We start from the raw sequence: 20,755 nt of genomic DNA, 5'->3' as shown, positions 1-20,755 counted from the left end.
GTTTAACTCATTTTAAGGTGTGATTCAAAATATTTTGTCAGTACATGTTCTGATCAAAGTGCGAGCTGGTAACATTCATGGACTACAGAGAAGCCCTATTAAAGTATTCATACGAAAGTGGGATGTACTTAAAATGACGAGAAAACATGGTTTTCTTAAGATGTGGGGGAGGAGCACAGAGTAATAATGTTACGCACGTTCGCCTGACAATAGTCTTGTTTTCGACACAAATTATCAAACCTTTGTGTTTACGTTACCAGTAAAACGTAAAGAGACGATGTACACAATGCAAACGGTAGGCAAGTTCTCAGAGTTATTGAATCTTAGCTTTGTGTTGAAAAAGCACTCACCTTGGGAGGGCTGTAAAATTCTAGCATATGACCCGCGTCAGTCTTAACAAGTGTAAGTCGACTTCGCTCCCATTTGTTTCGCCCATTGACATCTTCTCCAATTAGCTGGTTGACTATCCCCTCCTTCAAAACATCGTGTTTCGGTCGCATTTTAGCGTGACCACTGTCATCCGCATGCTGTCTCCGAAACTTCGCTCTGACCGTCTCTCGCATATTCCTAAAAGACATTTTTTTCCCGACTTTGGAAGACACCAGGGGTTTTGCTTTATCCACTTTGGAATGTAAGCTATGCTCCGATTGATTATTCGAGTCTTCATCATTTAAGTGTGCATTGTTTAAGTTCAGATCGCTTGCAAGCTTTCGGCCGTTCAAATGGGCACCTCGCGTATCCCCCGTCGTGTTAAAACCCTTGTGCACTTCCACTTCGAAGTGGTCGAGAAAATGTTCAACGTATCTGCGAGCAAACTTACTGCTGGCGTCTGACTCTTCGTACTGTGGGTTCTCGGTAATAAAGTGACGGAAGTGTCTAGCAAACTCTGCTGCTGCGATTTGGGCGTGATTTTCGCAAAACTCGGCCCAGTCCATTTCGGTTGAAATTATTTCTCCACTTCCAACTCTACCGTTTTCCATTCTTGAAACTTCTGTTTTATCCTTCGTGGAATAAATTAGGAAATCATTACGGGGACCTTGAAAATCGAGCTGATCGTCACATCGCAAATCTTACACATAAACACAGTACTGTGTACTGTCAAGCTTGTTCGGAGATTTCCTGGTCGAGTATAACATCGTAAGAAGCAATTATTTTGTAATATGGCTGCTCATTTATCGTTTGTGTTATGCATGGTAATGTTTTAGTCTTCCTCATCGAAATACCTTCTCAGAATGTTAGCTATCAAATATCATCTGGGTAGTAGCTAAGAAAGTACACAGCAAACCATAAAATTATACCGTCTTTCTGTAGAAACAACTTATCAACGAAATAAAATTTATCACACCAAGTTAAAGGGTACTATTTAAAAGTCCCCGGATATTCACCTTTCATCGAGGTCACCTAGAACTTGTGCATGTGTGAGAGATCCTCTCTGCCGGTGCCGGTTGCTTTCGTGCAATTTTTGCAAAACTAATTACGTAGAGCCGATCGACAAGGTAAGTTTTAACGTTACGGTTTCCAGACTGCTCCACCTGATGCACTTTCTTTAAGTATCAGAACTTTCATTTCATAACATAGGTTTTTTGTCGGGATTGGCATGTCCCTACAGCGCCTGTGCACGGCCCGGTGTGTACCGCACAGGCACCGCCGCAGTTGCCCAGCAGCTACTAGTACTACACTAAAAGCGCAACTACGGCGGTGCCTGTGGTGTACAGTACTGTGGACGTCGTGTCGGATTACTGCAGCTTTTTGGCTCCTGTTCCAATCATCTTCAGGGACAAGGAGTGATTTTAGGCTGCGTTCACAAATAACGATTAGGGGGGGGGGGGCTGGAGGAATCTCGATTGAAATCTTATTTTTTTTCAGATCCCCCCCTAAGTACCCTAAAAAATTTTCAAATGCCCCCCCTCTATATGGTCAAAATTTTTCAAGTCCCCCCCCCCAACTATCACAGGCCCGCATATTTGTAAAGGATGTGAGCGCAGAAAAAATAACATGTATTGCGCCGTTCTGCTCACAGGTGTTCAACACTACCTGTATTAGCACTTTGTATAGTCATATTCCCAAGGCAAGTTCTTTAAATGCATAAGTGAATTTTTCAGATTTATTGGTCTAAAAGCCAACTTGAGTTAATCAAACTCTGGCCAGGTCAATTGCTCCTGTTGAAGAGCACACAAAATGCAATCATGAGAGAGTAGGAAAATTGTGAATTCTGGCTAATTACCGTATTGCACAGTGACCTACCAAAAAATTGTTTCAAAACTACAAGACCTATATGAATTAGATGCTACTCAAAATTGACAATACCGGAAGATTAAAATATTCCATCAAATAAATATTTTAATCTCTGAAATTTTGGGTGTGATAATTGCAAATTTGGTTAAAAAATAAATAATTCCATTTGGTCACATATTTTTTCTTTTAGTCATTACTATTCAAAGTTTTACTTCTGTATCATTTTATAATAAGAGTTTGAAAATTTAGAAAATCAAGCATGGTGACCCCATCTTTTTTCTTTAATATTTGATTATTCTCATATGCCAGAATTCAAACATTTCTATGTTTTCTTCCATGTGTTGCTCTCTGGCCTGATCTTGTGTACAAGTGAGTTTCACTGTCATGAGCATTATTTGACCAAAACTCTTCTTCAACTACCATGTACAGTAGAGTCAGAGCTGTCTCTGTCACTGTTCAGGTATGCAGTGACAGTGACACTGCAGTAGCATGGTAGTATCTGATAGTGACACTACCCGTAGGCAGTAGCTGTATTAACTTTGATAATGTTGGCAATATTTTTGTTCAGTTTTACAACTGCGTTCTTCTTCTACTCCCTACAGCATGTTGAATTGTCCAGTATTCAGCCCGCTATCACAGCCTATGTATGTGTACCATGCATTTGTATCACTGACAACTGACTGTCAGTCTGGAATCCAATTAAATTATCACCAAATACATATTTATATTTATACAGGCTTTGTCGACAAACCAAATATTGTGTGTTTGAGATGCTGTAGGGAGACAGCAAGAAACTGTAGTTGTTATATTGCATAGAAATATTGATGCAGTAATCATTAACAGTTGCAGCTTCTGCCCTGTTACGAGGCTCAAGTTTGTTTTTAACGACAAATCACACGTTTAGATTTTTTCGAGATAAAAGTCATGAAATGTGACAAAATGGTTCTAGATTTTGTTAAATTATTACTAACATGACATAAAAAATGGTATTCATTTTTCATTGAATAACCTACAAAAACTTGGAATTGGAAAATGTAAAACTCAAAAGGGACCCAAAAATTTTCAAGTCCCCCCCCCTACAGGTAGAGCAAAATTTTCAAGTCCCCCCCTCCACTACCCCTAAAATTTTCGAATCCCCCCCTGAATTCCTCCAGCCCCCCCCTAACCGTTTTTTGTGAACGCAGCCTTATAAGTGCACATACTCCACATACGTAGACTGTGATTGAACTCACTAGCATTAGCAAGTATCACCTGTGGCCTATTATTATGAGATCTACATTTTTTGATTGTGTGAAGGGAGGACCTGCAATGACCAGATTTGGAAAAACTTCCTCCCTTTTCTTTTGCACATTGATGGAGGTAACCACTACTACATCCATGATTGGGGAAGGAGTGGTTGGCAATGATATTGGTTGCATTTAGTTGCATGTAAGCCCACGGTCCAAGTACAACTTGGCTCATCAGGGAGCCTATGTAGGTAATTTTTTCACCTTCATGGTCTGATGTGGAACTGATAAGAGATATCAATTATCATATTATATCAGTATATTGATGGCGCAAATACAGCAATCTGATTGGTCGAGACGCGAAAAGAACCGTGGTATATTGGCGATATACCACGGCTGGCATACGTGTGAGCTCTCAGCTTGAGCAAAAATCCGTTTTTGACGTTCCATGCCAGAATTTCAATATACTGTTATGATATAATAGCAATAAATCACCCCCAGCGACGGTATACCACTAGATTTTGACCAGTTTACTTCATCGCTCGTGCATATATGTCGTGAACTGGTCAAAATCTCGTGGTATACCGTCGCTGGGTGTGCTTTATTGCTTAATCATCTTACATTGTGTTAGTTTCCAGTGGTGAGTATGTGAATATCACAACTGTATTTAAATGTATTTTCGAAAACACTGAAAGGAAGGTTGTCTAATGGTACCTAATGATACTGTTCTCTTGCATGTTTTAAAGTTTTTGCATCTTCTACAACGATTATTTCTAGTTTTCTTATCACAGTGTTATGTCAAGTGTGAAATGGAAGTTGCCGCACTCTAAGCTACCCAAAAAGAAATGATTGTTATATGTCTTTCACATCAAACAAAGTTTTGCCCCACCTGTTAGAATGCTCAGACGGGACCATGTCCATTATTAACGTCAAGTGCAGTAGTACCATGAATAAGAATTATTTTGTGGCTGTACATCTGCAATCCAATACAGTACATATATAAATTTATAATGCTGCCTTCAAGCATACTTGTAATGTTTATAATACAGGATGATGTTGGCTGTTTTCATGAAAGACTGATCCTTCATAATTGGATAATCCAATTTTTACATTCAGAAAAGATATACAGGAAGAACCCGTATCCAAATTTAGCTGCCACTGTTAACTTGTGATTGCTCAAGAACACTTTGCAGCTTTTCAGTAACTTTCACTATTGCCCCAGTGTGTGAATTTGTGTCATGTGTTGCTATCTTCCACTATGAGGTGTCTGAGCTTGAAGTCCAGTAAGTTATCGACAAGACCATCAAATAGCTGTATTCAGACAAACTGAACAGATCACCGCATTTTGAAGATGTTGTAAACGGATTCCAGACTTTCAAAAGTGTGGATCATTAAAGATACACACCTGCATATTCTAGTAAAATGACATCATACAGCTTTATCATGGCAAGAGAAAGTTAAACTTTACAATTGTTCTATCTCAGCAATAAATTTTATGACATAGAAAATTAATGACCCAGAAAACTTAGTGATCATACTAAGAGATGGCAGAACACAGAGATATTTGATAACACTAAATGTGGGAAGTTCCACCTGTTGGCCATCCACTTTGTAATGTTGACTCATCAAATCCTAGGTAGCTATTTCTGTGCCCCCTTTATAGCTAAGCTATGCTATTAAAATATCTTATTCAGACCTAACCTAGTTTTAGCTGAATACCCACACATCAATATTTCATAGTCGTGTGAATTGTGCATCTTTCACCTATGGATTCAGATCTTGTACCGATGATATCAATCCACACGATTACTAAATTCCATGCACATCTCACCAGCTCAGTGCTGTGATAGACATCACCACAGTCCCTACATTGTAGAACGTATCTGTCACGACAGTCCCAGTATCTCAATGTAACCATGGCCTACTTGATTTTGAAAGATTTTTTTACATCAAACAAGCTGGACACTTAAAACAAGACAATTTAATCAGCTCAACATTTTAACAATTTCACTGAGCTTACGACTGTGATGACTTTGAAAGATTTTTTGATATCAGACAAATCTGATGTTTTTATCAAACTTTTTCACCACCTCAACTTTTTTTATTTCTTTTATCTTTTTTGTTTTGTATTTTTTTTTGTAATGTTTCTTGGACTTGGTGATTTACTTGCCATAAATTGATTTTATGTCATATTCATAGGCTAGGAGTGTTGTACCTTACAACTGTGTAGAACCACACAGTAGGCTGCACTCAGTGATCACCACTGCAGTAGAGATACTTCATTTGTATTTGAATTATGACAACATGTTGTACAGAATCTGTGGACAGACTGCAGTGAGAGCTCATATTTTACACATATGAATTAAACATGTCAAGAACCTCATAGTACCACACCACCATTTTTTGAGGTCATTGACACCTTTATAAGTATTACATCATCATACATAGCTAAAATTATAAGATCAAAGAAGGTTTCTGTGAATAGAAAGTCATAATTTTGTGTCTCGCACTAGGTAGAGAGCAGATGTAAAATTTGAATAATAGTAATTTGTTCATATTTGAAAAATCAACATTTCCCTTTGTGCTCTACTGATATCCCTCACTGCTACACCTGTTTTGAAAGGTCTTTCAAGGTCAACCGTGACACCTTGGCACTGAGTCTTTATTTGAGTTGAATGAACTGTACCTGAGTCACTTATTCAAGCTTGGTACATGTCTGTTGCTTTGATAACTGCAAAAAATACATGAAGGTCATGTGAAGCTCATTCTGAGTATGATATGGTTTGGATGCATAGTGGCAGATTTCATTTTGTGTCACTCAGATAAAACTTCAAATGCATGATAGTTTACAACTTACAAAAATTCAGTCACCCCATATTGAGTTCGTGTGCTCACTTTGTTTGTCTATCATACTGTATACATGCTTACATAGATATGTAGTCACATTGCTAACAGTGATGACACATTGTTTGAACAAACAAACCAAGTCAGATTGTTTAGTTGACAGCCTTCAGATGCCCATGTAGTACATGTATGTACATACATAACTTTGTGCCTGTCTTCTCATAAAGGTTGTGAATGATCAGCATGTGCACCCTATACATCTTTTTACCATCGGAAGAAAAACTACCACTGCCTCTTTTCATTGAACAGTTTTGACATAGCTCAATGAAAAGAAATTTTATCCTACACACCAATAAATTTTTACTGTCATAGTGCTTGTCTTTGGAGATATCCCCCTATGTGTACACCATCAAGTAAATGTTTATGCGCAGCAGGGGAAAAAACTCAACGGTGAAAATGCTGACTTAGCATTTTTCAGCTGCTGGTTAGCTCCTGATACACTTATTTTAAAACAACATCTGACCAAACCACTGCAAATCCTATGCCAGTGTATATTTGGCAGGACCAAACACATGATGAATATTTTTTTTCCTAAGTCATATGCTCAGGTCTGACTGACAATAAATTCCACCTTCCTCCATTTGCAGAACGGTTTTGAAAGAACACAATGAACGACGTTACTGCAGGAAAGAATGGCAGGCTTCGGTTCATCACTTATCTTGCCCCTAGTGTTCCCGTGGAATACTTTGAAACTGTGATGCAGTATCTGGAAGAGAAGCTGAACAAAGACGCTTACCTCATCTATGAAAGCCGATGGTCAGGACCACCGCTCGACAGGATAGATCCTTTCACACGTGATGAAGTTGACATTGGTAAGTTTGGTGAAGGTGATGTCATATGAACAGATATACATGACACATGAAATGTATCTTCTTAGGGTATGCTGGGAAGAATTCAGGGATATATTTGAGAGCGTCTTGGCTCAAATTATTCTTGATTAGATTTATAATTTCATCTGAAGGGAAATATAAAATAGTGGCAGACTGTATTTTTTTTTATAGTGATAATAATATGAGTACAAGTTAAGAGCTGATGAGAACCCACTTGGAATCATCAAATTGATTGTCAAATGTGGTTGAAGGACTGTCCTATATTACATGTAGTTTAGTGACTGTGTAGTTGAGTAACTCCAGAACTGGTCCAGTGCAAATGACAGATTTCCCAGGAAGTTGAATATTACACGGATATTTATGTCTGCTGTAATCTACTTATTTGATATTAACACTTCAAACAAGTAATTTTTTTTACTCTTATAAGCTATTCTGGATCATTTACATTCTGTCAGATTTCTACAACCCCCCCCCCAAAAAAAAAACCCAAACAAACAAAACAAAACCAAACCAAACAAACAAACAAAATAACCAAAAATTAAGTTTATAGCATGCTGACTTGAAAGAAAGATTCAAGCTGTTGCTATTTGCTGTCTGTGTTTCAAGCTTTGAGTAGCTGATGTAGTCAATGGTATATCAATGTGGCCATGGCAAGTATCAGCTTTAAGGGGAAGATGTGCAGTGCTTGTTCAGTTGGCTGATTACTAGGTCTGATTATTTTATTGATTTCCCTGATCTGCATCCATTCTCTGCTTTATTAACCTTAAAGTCTTAACCCACAACTGTAAACACCCACATTAATTAATGATGCGAAAATCAATAAATCAATGGAGTTTTCTCGGCGCATTCTTGACATATTTCTTCTCTGAAATTGAGTCATTGCTACAAGAAGTGACAAGCTCGGAGAGTGTTCCTACATTCTTTAAGTGGAATCAAAGTTCAAAGCAAGAAGATTAAGATGTTTGACATTTTTACCATTGAAGATTCCTGCTCACTGCATTAGCTGTCCATTGTATCGGTGACAGTAGAAAGAGGCTATCTATAATTGGATGTTTCAATGATAGGTCTAACTGGAGTATGTCTCCACAAATTCAGTACTCTGTGATAAGTTTTTAGGAAACCATCGGCAGCTGCTACTGTGGTGAATTAATATATTAAATATAGAAATACTAGTCATACGGCACTTTCAATCTCTATAATTCTTTCTATTTGATTAAATATTTGATTAAATATCAGAAGTTGCGTACAACTTATCAAAATTAATGAACAAGGCCAACTTATCGAACCTTTCCACAAATTATATGTTAAATGGCCTTCAAGTAATAAATATGGAGTTCAGACATCTCAAATGGCTCATTAACTTTGTGTCATTAAAGGTAGGAGAATCGATCCCAGGGATCGAGTGTGTTCTAGTCTGTAAGAGGATTATGAAGGTGTCATAGCCTTTTGTTTTCCATTGAAATTGCAATCTAGTAAGTAATTTCCTGGCAAGACAATCTGACGCCTGAACCATGCCTTTAAGCAATAAACCACAACCAACGATGTTATACCACGAGATTTTGACCAGTTCGTGACATGTACAAGCGATAGCGAGTGCATATAGAGAGTGATCTGGTCAAAATTGAGTGGTATACCCATTGCTGAGGTGGTTTATTGCTATTGTATCATAAGAGTATATTGAAATGCTGTTGTGAAACATTAAAAATAGTGTTTTTCTCAAGCTAAAAGCTCACACATGGTATATCGCGAATATAGCAAGGTACATTTTCATGTTTCAACCAATCAGATTGCTGTATTTGCGCCATCAATATACTGGTACGATAAAATACTCCATTATGTAAAGTTTGAAGTTCAGATATTTCAAGTGGTTTGTTAGTTTTTTAATGCAGTGAGAAATGAGTCAGCCTACCACTCACAAAATAAAATTTTCTTGTCATCCTAGGGTTCCTGTGCAGCACAGCATTCATGAAACTACTGCGGGATAAGAAGGCACCTGTTGAACTCTTACAAGCAGGACCAGTGTACATGCACCCCAGGGCTCAGAACAGACCTGTCTACTTCGCAGACCTTATAGTGCACGCTGACAACAAGTACGATCTCCAATATTTCACAGATAATGCACTTTGAAAAAGTTTCCACTTTGCTGTTTTAGGAGAGACAGCAGTTTTGTTTTTTTGACATGTTAACTGCTTGGTAGCTTGTGCAGTGGACGCTGTACAGTAAGTGGTCACAGAATGGTCGGCAAAAGGGATTATTCATTACTCATGTAGGGCACATTTACAAAATGGATTCTTTGGTGTCCCACATTGGTGCAACTGTAGTATGCAATGGATGCCTTCAAGCATCCTTGGAAAAGGGAAGCAAAATTATCGTAGTTTAGACAAAAATCTGTGCTAACATCTCTCAAACAGTAGATGTCCTCTAAAATTCATCATGGGCAGTCAAGAAATCATGTTGAACAGGATTCTGCCCTTCTTAACAACCATACCAAAGGCCTGTACATAAAATTTTTCCAAAACTATTTGTTTTGGCAGTAAAACATAGCACTGTGACAATGCTGTTATTCTTGTAATAATTCTGACCGAAAAATGTGTCGGGATCCATTAAGTTTGCATAATAAATATCCAAAAAGCCACCAGTCAAAGTTAACTTATGCCTGCCATTGTCAAAGATTATGAAGTGTACGCAAGCACTGTCTGAATGAAAGACCAAAAGTTGACGCTTCAGTCATCAAAAACATGAGTGTTCAGTGTAAGGGCTTTAAGTCAACAGGTCAAGTTGAGATTTAGATAGAAATGATAAATAGTTAAGAGATTTTTAATTGTTATACAAATGGATTATTTGTAACTACAGCTTCTTGCAAACTTTATCTTTGAAATTTCATGAATGGACTATATTGTCGGTGATTTGTGTGTGCATTAATGATTATGATATTTTAAACTGATGTAGCTGTTCTATTATGACATGTCGTTCACTGACTAATTGATTTTATTACAAAAATGATAAATGTATTAATCATTTTACATTCATAAAAAATATTGTGATTTATACCATGGTATCATCTGCATCAGAGGTAATTCATTTCTGAGTAAGATATCTGGCAGTCAATAAATATTTTATTCCCAGGAAGCATATTATAAATGACCTGCAATCCAATCGCTGGTTTGCATGGCAACCAATTAGCTGGTTCCCGACATCTGCTTTCTCATTACATTCATTGTTGCCTGTTTTCACGTCATCTTCTTGCAGAGAACGTTTCAAAGAATTTGTGAATCTCCGCGGTTGTAAGTGGGTGTATAATGATCCCCACTCTCTCAGCGGCTGCTATGCAATGCTTAGAACACTGAAGCAAATGGGAGAAAATACAAGTTTCTTTGGACATGTATTACAGTCTGGTAAGTACCCATCTGTCCCTAGTAACGGAATCTTGTTTCCTTTAATTTGAATTTACATATGAATAAGTCCTCACCTGTCCACTGAATAATGACGACAATGTTCAGAGGGTTTGTCCAGTGTTATCTTATATGCTCATGCCATTCCTCAATTTAGGAATAATGTAAAATTCTGTGCATCTGCCATATATGAGTAAATGTAGTGAGTGAAATTTTCTTAATTTGAAGAGAAGTTAGTAACATAAAGGGCATAGTGTAATAGTGTATCTCATATATATATATATATATATATATATATATATATATATATATATATATATATATATATATATATATATATATATATATATACATATATATGTATATATACATATATATAATTGATCTTGTTTATGACTTTTCTTGTTTGTTGCCATTTTTAGGGTCACATTTGAAGTCCATCAAACTTATATTAGACCAAACAGTGGAAACAGCAATCATAGATAGTAACTGTCTTGCTTTCCAAATGAAGGACAATCCTGAAGTTGCTAGGAATATACACGTATTGACTTCCTTTGGTCCTCTGCCTATTTACCCAATAGCTGTCAATGCCAGAATGCCAGGTAAGTACTGCCCTCTCTAGGCAGATAGTAACTATGCTTTTCTTTTATTGAGCTCATTAATTCAGAAAGGCTGCTTTTTGGAATCATAAATGTAAGTAGCCGAGGCTGCCCCCAAAGTTTCATCTCGTGCTTGAATTTTGATATTTTGTATTGATTTATGCAAAGTGTATTATTGAGTATTGTTTTAGTGTGCAAATCTGGAGATAATGAATCATTATCAATGCAGGATATTCATATACTTCAGATCGTGTACTGTGTACAGAAATTCTTTAGTAATACCTTTAATACCAGTGTGTTTCCTATGATTATGGAAGGCAAATGAATTTATTTGGAACCTAGTAAGAGGTCTACTGCCCCCTGCTGTAATTGCATTGGTATGGCATGGGAATCATGGTAACTGATTGTGGAACTATTGTAATGTTTATAGGCGAACTGCTCTCGGTAAAACCATACTGTTTTATGCATAACTTACCATTATGTTTTGATAAGCTGTGATTCTGGAAATGCCATAAGAAATAATTGGGGAACTCAGAAACATTTTTTTTGTCGCAGGAGTCAAACAAACTCGTAACTTTCTGCCTAAAAAGGCCAGCTGTTATCAAAATGTATCCTGATGAGGGATAGATTTCACTGTGTTGGTTTTTTAGCTCCGCTGTCAGCGAGGCGGAGCTTATCAGACAGGTTGATTTTCCGTCGTCGTCGTTGTCGTCGTCCGTCAACAATTGTCTTCTCCTCTGAAACCGCAAGTCAAACTGCTTTCAAATTTTATATGCCATTCACTTAGGATGACCTCACTTAAGTTTGTTCATATCGTGGTGAAATTTGCATATTTGTATTTTTGGGGCATTTTTTGGTGTTTTTGGTAAAAAAATCTTCTCTGAAACAGCTTGTCCGATTGCTTTGAAATTTGATATGCAGTTTACTTAGGGTGACTTCAGTCAGATTTGTTCAAATCGTGGTGAAATTTGCATATTTGTATTTTTAAGGCAATTTTTGTCATTTTTGGTAAAAAAATCTTTAAAAATCTTCTTCTTCAAAACTACCAGTCAGATAGCTTTGATATTTGGTACATATGTCCCTAAGGATGATCTATTTCAGATTTGTTCAAATTGTGCAGAAATATGCAAATTTGCATTTTTAAGGCAATTTTTGCCATTTTTGGTCAAAAAATGTATTTCTCAAAAAGTACTGGTCTGATAGTTTTGAAATTCAGTATACAGGTTTCTATAGGTGAACTAAGTAATATATATTGAATTTCTTATGAAATCTGTAATTTTGTATTTTTGGGGCAATTTTTTCCATTTTTGGTCAAAAAATGTGTATTTCCAAAACTACTCATCTGATAGCTTTGCAATTTTGTATACACGTTCCTACAGATCACCTTAATGATATTTATTGAAATTATGATGAAATCTGCAATTTTGTAATTTTGGGCAATTTTTGCCATTTTTGGTCAAAAAATGTATTTCTCAAAAAGTACTGGTCTGATAGCTTTGAAATTTGGTATACAGGTTTCTACAGATGAGCTAAGTAATATATATTGAATTTCTGATGAAATCTGTTATTTTGTATTTTTGTGGCAATTTTAGCCATTTTTGGTCAAAAAATGTGTTTCTCAAAAAGTACTCGTCTGATAGCTCTGAAATTTAGTATGCAGAATTCTATAGATGAACTGAATGATATTTATCGAAATTATGATGAAATCTGCAATTTTGAATTTTGGGGGCAATTTTAGCCATTTTTGGTCAAAACATGTTTCTCAAAAAGTACTGGTCTAACAGCTTTGAAATTTGGTATACAGGTTTCTATAGATGAACTAAATTTGATCTTTTGAAATTATGATGAAATCTGCAATTTTTATTTTTGGGGGCAATTGTTGCCATTTTTGGTCAGAAAATTTTATTCTCAAAAAACTACTCATCAGATAGCTTTGGTTGACATGTTCTTAGGGATGATCCGCTGTGATATATTCAAAGTATGATGAAATCTTCAATTGTGTATTTTTGCAGCTATTTTTGCCACTTTTTTTCTGGCCACTGCATTAAGCTATCAAAGATTTCCACCTCCTTCATCAACATGTGTCAAAAATAGTTATTCTCTATAAACACAGCGGAGCTATATCGCCGCTAGGTTGCTTGTTCAAAACTTTAATGACTTGGATAACTAGCTTTTGTTTAGTCAAACAGGAGAAGTTGCAATGTAACAGAAACTTTTATAAAACTGTAAAGGATTGTATAAATTAACATTTGTAATTGTTTTCATAGTTGAGAAAGATCTTCCTAGATACTACCAATGTACACGTACTCTTGACGATTTCTCACTGTGTGTTTCCATCATAAAGACCTCAGATGAAAGCGGGACATATTGCAGATGACATCGACTGGAAAGGAAATATTTTTTTAGAGAATTGAAAATTCAATTTCAAACAGAGATTGTCAAGGCATGATTATGATAGCCACATACAGAATAGTTGATGTACCATGTCAGAAATCTGCCCCTTCAATTTCCATCATGCTAGGGTTTTGCTTATTCCATCCTGACCAAATTGATGAGGGAAAAAATAGGATTGATGTTAAATTTGTTTGAATACGTTTCTGTTTAAGTAGAGATATCTTAGATTAGGCACCACTACTAAATTCTTTGTATGCCGTCAGTGGGTAGGTAGTTTTTCACGGAAAATGATCAGTGAAATACAGACACAAGTGTTTAAAGTTACTACAAATCAAAAATAGCTATTTTCTTTACTCGACCAAGTACATTGGAATATTAGTGTATGTTTTCACTCTGTATTGTATTTCTGTGCTTGTTTATTTTTACCTGATTGGGGAGGGTGGATATTAGGAAAATTCAAAGACGGCAAACAAAGAATCTAATTAGAGGCGCCATAGAAGGGATTATGAGTGTATAAACCCTTTTTAAACTCACAAAGGGTGTTTCATTGAACACAGTTTATTATTTTAACGGTCATTCCAAACCTTATAGTTATTCCTCATTTACATTTCAGAACACGAAAAAGAACAAATTTGCAGCGCGCTACTTCAAATGCACACTGACGTCAACTGGCAGAAAGAACTCAACAAGCACTTGGTCAGCAAATTTGTTGAAGTGAGTCTTGACAACTATAAGATGGAAGATGACCTCAGAAACGCGGTCAGTGGAGTTCACCTTGACGACAATATATACTACTAAGGGTATTTTTGATAGAATTGCTCATTTCCTCATCATTTTGGTACTTTGGGTACAGATTATGAAAGAAGCTCATTTTCTCATTACATTGTAGTCTAACCCATTGTTTTTAATGGTATCATAGGACCAACAACTGGGAAGTTGGGGTGACAGGACTGGGCATGAACAAACCTGAAAAATTCAAATCTTCTCTGTCTTTGAACTTTACGCACACAATTAGATATTAATAACACAAAGTTTCATATGAACTTGAGATCATGTGATAATATTTCAACTTGAACTCAAGTAATAATACTTCAATCCTGTTTTTGAACTTTGCTTGTTACTTGATCATGCCATTCAGGCTGCCATACATGATGTCAACTCTGGAGGAAACGATTAATCTGTTCACCCCAATTCTCTCAGCATGTCCACACTTCTATTATAGTGCAAGATACGGGGCAGATTAGTATTAATTTATGCAAATTATATTAATGAGCATTGTTTCAGTATTGAAATTTTATGCTAATGTTCTTTGTCAATGTGGAATATTCATCTGCCCTGAATTGTGCATTATATACCACACTTACCATTGATAACAATGGGTTTTGGGCTAAACCATGGTGAATGAAGGGTAATTAAGATTTCTCCAAATGGAATATACCAAAATAGGAAGCTCTGCAATGGCAGACTATGAAAAGAGTGGGGTTTTGGATTATTTCGATATTTTGTATAATCAGGTAGAGTGAATTCACACAAACTGCACAAAACTTGCCATGAAAAACTTCACAACACTTCTTTTATGCCTTCTTTGAATTTACTTATCCTCAGGTTTTCAGAAAACCATGAATAAGAAGGAGAGTGCACTATTTTACATTAAAATTCAGTTCCATCGCTGTAAGCTTTTAAAATATAAATCTCATTGATCCAGTTTATCCTAAGAATTATTGTGAATGCTGTTGGTACCAAAGCTGACAGCCCTTGTGAATATCACTTACAAAACATTGAAACATTATTCTAGAATATTCCTCCATTGCTGTATCAATAGTCAGAATCTGTGGTATGTTCTGCATTGCCATGGAGGTAGTAGCAAATACCGTCATGCTAGCATACTACCTCCATGGTATTTCCTATGCCTGCTCTCCACATACCATTGTATGTACCCTGTGATTGTTTCTTAATAACTATTTTGCCTCACTGAGGTAGGTTTTGGCATATACAGCAGGCAGGGATGGGGATGGAGGTGGGGAAGAACATTGGAAAAACCTCAGTTCTCTTTTTTCAGAAGAAAAGAAACAAGGTAATTTGAAGGAATTTGTCAGCTTTTTAAACTACTTTCTAGCTTTTGCTTTTAGCAAAATAATTTTTAAACTTAATAATTTTAAATAACTTAATCTGTATCAGCCAACCGGGGAGAACTATATGAGAAGCAGTGGATATGATACTTTAGCCCTCTTATTACCAAGTTTTGATAAGTTCCCATTGTTTTCAGTCATGCAGGTGAAACTATATTCAGAGAATAGGGGTGAAAGGGTTAAATAACTCAGTGGAACAGGAAGACTATGATCATAGAGTCATGCCTGTGAGTTGTTTTGATGCTCATTCAGTCCATTGGTTGCTATTGAAGGGCGCTACCTCAAAAGACGTGACTTTTTAGTTTTTTCCAGCTCTACTATGACTTTCATCAATCATTATCATGACTTTCAAGTTTTGTTAAATATGGTGCCTTGTGCAGTTTAATGCTTTATGTCTCCACATTGCGGCATAAGGCAATAAGATGCTGTAGGGTACCTGGACACCTCGCATGGTATCAGATCTCAGTGCTATACCAAACTGTACTTCAACAGTCAGCACTGTTCATCACATTGTGCAATATATCACATTTGCTTTAATCTTTCATTGCAAGAATCCATTCCAAACTGTCTGTCTCACCTGTCTTTGCCAAATTGTCATTTTCATATCACCCATTCCACATGTCCATCCATTCAAAATGCCCATCCATTTCAAATCACACTTCCATTTGTCCATCCATATTCCAAATTACCCATTCCATTCGTCTATCCATTCCAAATTATGCATTCCATTTGTCTATCCATTCCAAATAATCCATTCCATTTGTCTATCCATTCCAAATCATTCATTCCAAATCACCAGTGCCATTTGTCTATCCATTCCAAATCACCCATTTCAAATGTCTATCCTCAAATCATCCATTCCAAATCACCCATTTCAAATGTCTATCCATTCCATTTGTCCATCCATTCCAATTACCCATTCCAAAAGTCTACCTCCTTTTGAACCAGCCACCATCCAAAGGTCAAAGTGTAACGAGAACAAAAGCAGATATCAGAATTTTTTCCTATGTTTCTCCAAAATTAAGTTTGTGCAGTTAGTCTTTTATGGTGCTGTATATTAATTTTTCATTCAAATTTGTTCATATATATATTGTTTCATCTCTCTACTTAAATATTTTGCATGACTTCAGAAAGAGTTGAACACATATTTTGCAATACAGTAATTTAATTTGTACGTTTAGCCCTTTGGTATTTCTTAGTTTCGGATGTATTATTGAGTTTCTAATTAAATAGTTGTTTTTAGGCTCAGTCATCAGTCAGAATCAGTGTAAAATTTTATGGGAAAGATATGTTGTGAGTCTTACAGCAAATTTCTGTGGAAATTTGATGGTTAGATACATATATACTCAAACCAGTCACGTATCAGGTATATTTCTTTGTTGACAAAAGTTTATTTAGGTGTTGCCTGTCAGCAGCAGATTCCCATATACAAAAAGAATATGGTGTTTTGCATTGGATCTGTCTCTTACAGTGATAATTTGCACACTGTAATATTTGAAAAATTTATCATTTGTGCCAAGAAAGCAACTGTGCGGGCATTAACAAAGGCCAAAGGCTGTTTTCCTAAAAACTACGATTGAAGATCCATTATTCTTCTCTCAAGGAATCTGCCACTAGAGGGCAACATTCAAAGCTACTTCAACACATTTGGAAACCAAAGCATAAATCCTGAATCAGTGATATGAGGTTCTATAATATTATCTCATGGTCAAATCTATGCTGAGATTTGCTGTAATTCCTCAAGGACTTAAAATAAAATTTGTGCTATTTGTGCTATTTGTATGTAAAAATCAATATTTTATAATGGAATGTACACTTGTTTACTGCTGAGCTTTTGTCTTTTTGGGCAGAAAAGCAGATGTTGGTTTTAACAAGGAAGGATTTTAAGAAATATGTTTTATGAAAATTTTAACTCTATGTCATTATAAAGTATGTAATATGTCAGACAGGGTTGCATGTATTTTTAAATACAACTCTATTTTTGCATGAACAGTATTTCTGATGTTGGGAGACATAACAATATGTGCAAAAGGTTATTGACCTCTGTTACCAAGGCAACCAAGCTTTATGTGGCCATCACACACTACAGGTAATTAACCATCAAGTACCAGTTCAAAGTTCAGTGGGTCCAATGATTAGTGTTTTAAGAAAAAAAATCATTGAAGTCACAGGTATCACAATCGTACAGACTTCTCAGAAAACTCATGTTTTAGTTGGTCTGTAGACATTTATAATGCATGGTCACATAATCTTACTCGATTGGTAGACTTGTCAGACGAATTTTAAACTTGTCCAGAACATCGCAAATACTACTTATATGATGTTGCATTTACTTTTCATCAATGTGCAATGGTCAACGAAGTGTGATGAACTTAAAATCATATTGTTCTTCAGGGTAATACAACCACTTTGCGGCATTGAAACTATCAGTATTTGATGTGTTTTTGGGTATCGATGCAATGTGAAAGGCGTCTGTAACGGTAACATGCATGATGAATATAGGAATGCACAATTGAAATTTTACCATCACACTTTGATCCATTCTTATAATATTTGGTTCCAGTTTGCTGGATCTCTGGTACACAAATTTGAGATGAGATTTTATTCAAATCTATTGATATTGCTCGACCACAGGCACTCTGTCTGGCTGCAGTGATATTGTGCTGTCCTTCAACACCTCTGCTTTTATATGAACAGTGAAGGGAGAAGCAAATCATCAGGGTCAAAGTTCAACTGTAGTCTTTCATATGTAAGGTCCATAGTTCAGTATTTTCTTGTAGCATTGCAATATACTCATAGATCGCATCCATCATTTTATACATGTGTGCCATGCATTGCTGGCGTCCTGGAATTTTTCTGTCAAAAAAGCAGTGATCTTTCAGATAAATAACACTTAATTTTTTTAGAATTAACCAATGTCGTTCTTTTGCAATGTATAAATTTAGGAATTAAATGATCCATAAATGAAAAGTACATTTTTGAATGACATGCGCCACAAATAATTGTACAATGGATGACCGTATGTAGCATCATAAAACTTGGTTTAAAAATGCTTTTCAAGCTGTTAGCAGACGTTTATAATATATCGTATTCTACACATAAAAAAGTTCATAGCAAATTAAAGTATAATTTTCCAACAGAAAAATTACAATTCAATGCGTGTTCATATCATGTTCTGTGGGTGTGCGCTATAGCATATATTAACATCACACAGTTTTGGAGCAAGACTGGATGTAATGAATTGTGTGCACCAGTATACTATCACTTCAGAACTAGAGAGTGTCTGTGGTTTGACAAATCGTTTTAGGAAACTCAGGCTTTGAGAAATGTGTTTTATAGTATTTTAGATCAATTTCACAACACTGCATGTTGGGACTCTCTCTCTCACACAATGTAAATTGTCGACAGTGTTCAGCATGCACAAAGTTACATGCAACCTGCACCACTGCAGGGTAGAATTTGTATCACAAGCAGTACTGTCTTCATGTACATTTTGTTGTAATTTTAACACAAATTTTAAAGATTAATAATGGTGGGTAAAGGTTATGATAATTTCACCAAAGGTGTAAAGAATGGAGAGCTCATATGTTAATTATTGACTGAGTTTTGGTCCATTTACAATGATTTCTCTCCACCGTTTTCCATTGTACTGAATTATGACTCTCATAAAATCATCAGCAAATGCTATTTTACTTTTTATTATGCATCTTTTTGCTGTCAATAATTATTATAGCTGAGTAGGCCTCATTAAAGACCATGAAACTTTGCAGAAATAGTATTCAGTTTTTATTCTGTAGTAAATCTAAATAGAATTGTTATAAGGCAGCTTCTTGTAAGGATTTGAAAATAATTTCACACTTTAGTGCATAGCATCATATAATGTGTGTAAGATACTTGATGCACATCTTTGATGGCAGTGTCAAAAATATCCTTTTGACACAAGAGTAACATGACTGAATTTGTCCTGTAGGTTAGTGCAGCTCAATTTAGTGCAGAATCTAGCTGTCAAGTTCCAGCTCAGTTTATAGTTATCCAAAAAGTGTGTGGTTTTTGACAGAGCTTGAAAACAATAGTTAGACTCTAGCCACAGTTGGATGTGAAATATTGTAATTGTAGCATTTAAATCTGAGTTGTTTGTGAACGTTTGAGCTGATCCATAGTACACTTCAGTGCCTCAGCATTGCCACTGTTAATTCTCTCTCTTTGTATGTCATTGTGGTGAACTGAGACACGAGGCACAATTATTCCAAACATATGTATAGTACAGTGTTTGCAGCAATACAAAGACAATTTTACAGGATTGGCTAAAATGACGTGTAATGACAAAATGAAATGAAACCATTTACAGAATTTTTGGATGCTTGATGTTGACTGATTTTATTGGTGTATGTGTAATTAACTTCAGATCATAGTATTTTTGGATGCTTGTGTTCATTATTGCAATCAGCAAATGATATAACATTGCATATATGAAATATATTGTATGATATATCTTCCAGAGGTAATGTTGAATAAAGATGTGTACAATCACTATGCATACACGTTGAGTCTAATAAGTGTATTATTAAAAGTTCCAAACCCCCTTCCTTGAAAAATTTTTTATTCAGATGAAAGAATTTTCAACAAATTTTATTCTCCACAATTTCATCATTCCCATTGCCTTTATCAATTTGTGGCACAGTGTTTTCAGTTGAACACTTTCTAATTCGTTTATCATCTTTTCCAGTCGGCTTATGTTTATGGATTTTGTCACGTTGATGAGTGAAGCCACACATGAATTATGTATGAGGGCAAAGGTTGTCTTTCAGCTATGATTTGTTTGACATGTGATCGGTTGGATGTCTGGATGAGGTGTCCTGTTGGAACTAAAAATGCTGAGGACAAACGTGTATTTCCACGTGTACATGTTACGCATTAGTCATGTCTGTCAGTTCAAACATTCAAATCGTGCAAGTCCTACCAGGATGCTGCTCACACACAAAGGACAAAGGATGATTCAGACTGATTTATTGCTCTCCATGTGAGCATCAGTATTTGTTTCCGGAG

The 20,755-nt window shown here is 36.0% G+C and overlaps 2 protein-coding genes across 2 annotated transcripts in view; one reads left to right on the top strand and one right to left on the bottom strand.

Moving 5' to 3' along the window:
• Positions 1-1,128, bottom strand: part of LOC139145296 (SH2B adapter protein 2-like) — a 49,155-nt gene extending 48,027 nt beyond the window's left edge. The window contains 1 exon segment of the mRNA XM_070716344.1: positions 351-1,128. Within this exon segment, the coding sequence (XP_070572445.1) occupies positions 351-980 (630 nt within the window). The 5' untranslated portion in view covers positions 981-1,128.
• A 239-nt stretch (positions 1,129-1,367) lies between these two features.
• On the top strand, positions 1,368-20,250 carry LOC139145294 (uncharacterized). Its single transcript, XM_070716343.1, has 6 exons — positions 1,368-1,496; positions 6,953-7,177; positions 9,138-9,285; positions 10,445-10,590; positions 11,010-11,189; positions 14,194-20,250. The coding sequence occupies exons 2-6, from the start codon at positions 6,973-6,975 to the stop codon at positions 14,376-14,378; spliced, it is 864 nt and encodes a 287-aa protein (XP_070572444.1). The 5' UTR covers positions 1,368-1,496; positions 6,953-6,972; the 3' UTR covers positions 14,379-20,250.
• Positions 20,251-20,755: the final 505 nt, after the last annotated feature.

The sequence above is a fragment of the Ptychodera flava genome, chromosome 12 (assembly GCF_041260155.1).
Source record: "Ptychodera flava strain L36383 chromosome 12, AS_Pfla_20210202, whole genome shotgun sequence".
Classification (NCBI taxonomy): Eukaryota; Metazoa; Hemichordata; class Enteropneusta; family Ptychoderidae; genus Ptychodera; species Ptychodera flava.
Note: the sequence above shows the minus strand (reverse complement) of the source record. Positions and strands in the feature narration are given on the sequence as shown.

Excerpts from the sequence above, each read along its gene's own strand:
- LOC139145294 (XM_070716343.1), top strand. The coding sequence starts at position 6,973 with ATGAACGACGTTACTGCAGGAAAGAATGGCAGGCTTCGGTTCATCACT. Across the intron at positions 7,178-9,137 it reads ACGTGATGAAGTTGACATTG|GGTTCCTGTGCAGCACAGCA; the intron begins GTAAGTTTGGTG and ends TTGTCATCCTAG. Across the intron at positions 11,190-14,193 it reads TGTCAATGCCAGAATGCCAG|AACACGAAAAAGAACAAATT; the intron begins GTAAGTACTGCC and ends TTTACATTTCAG.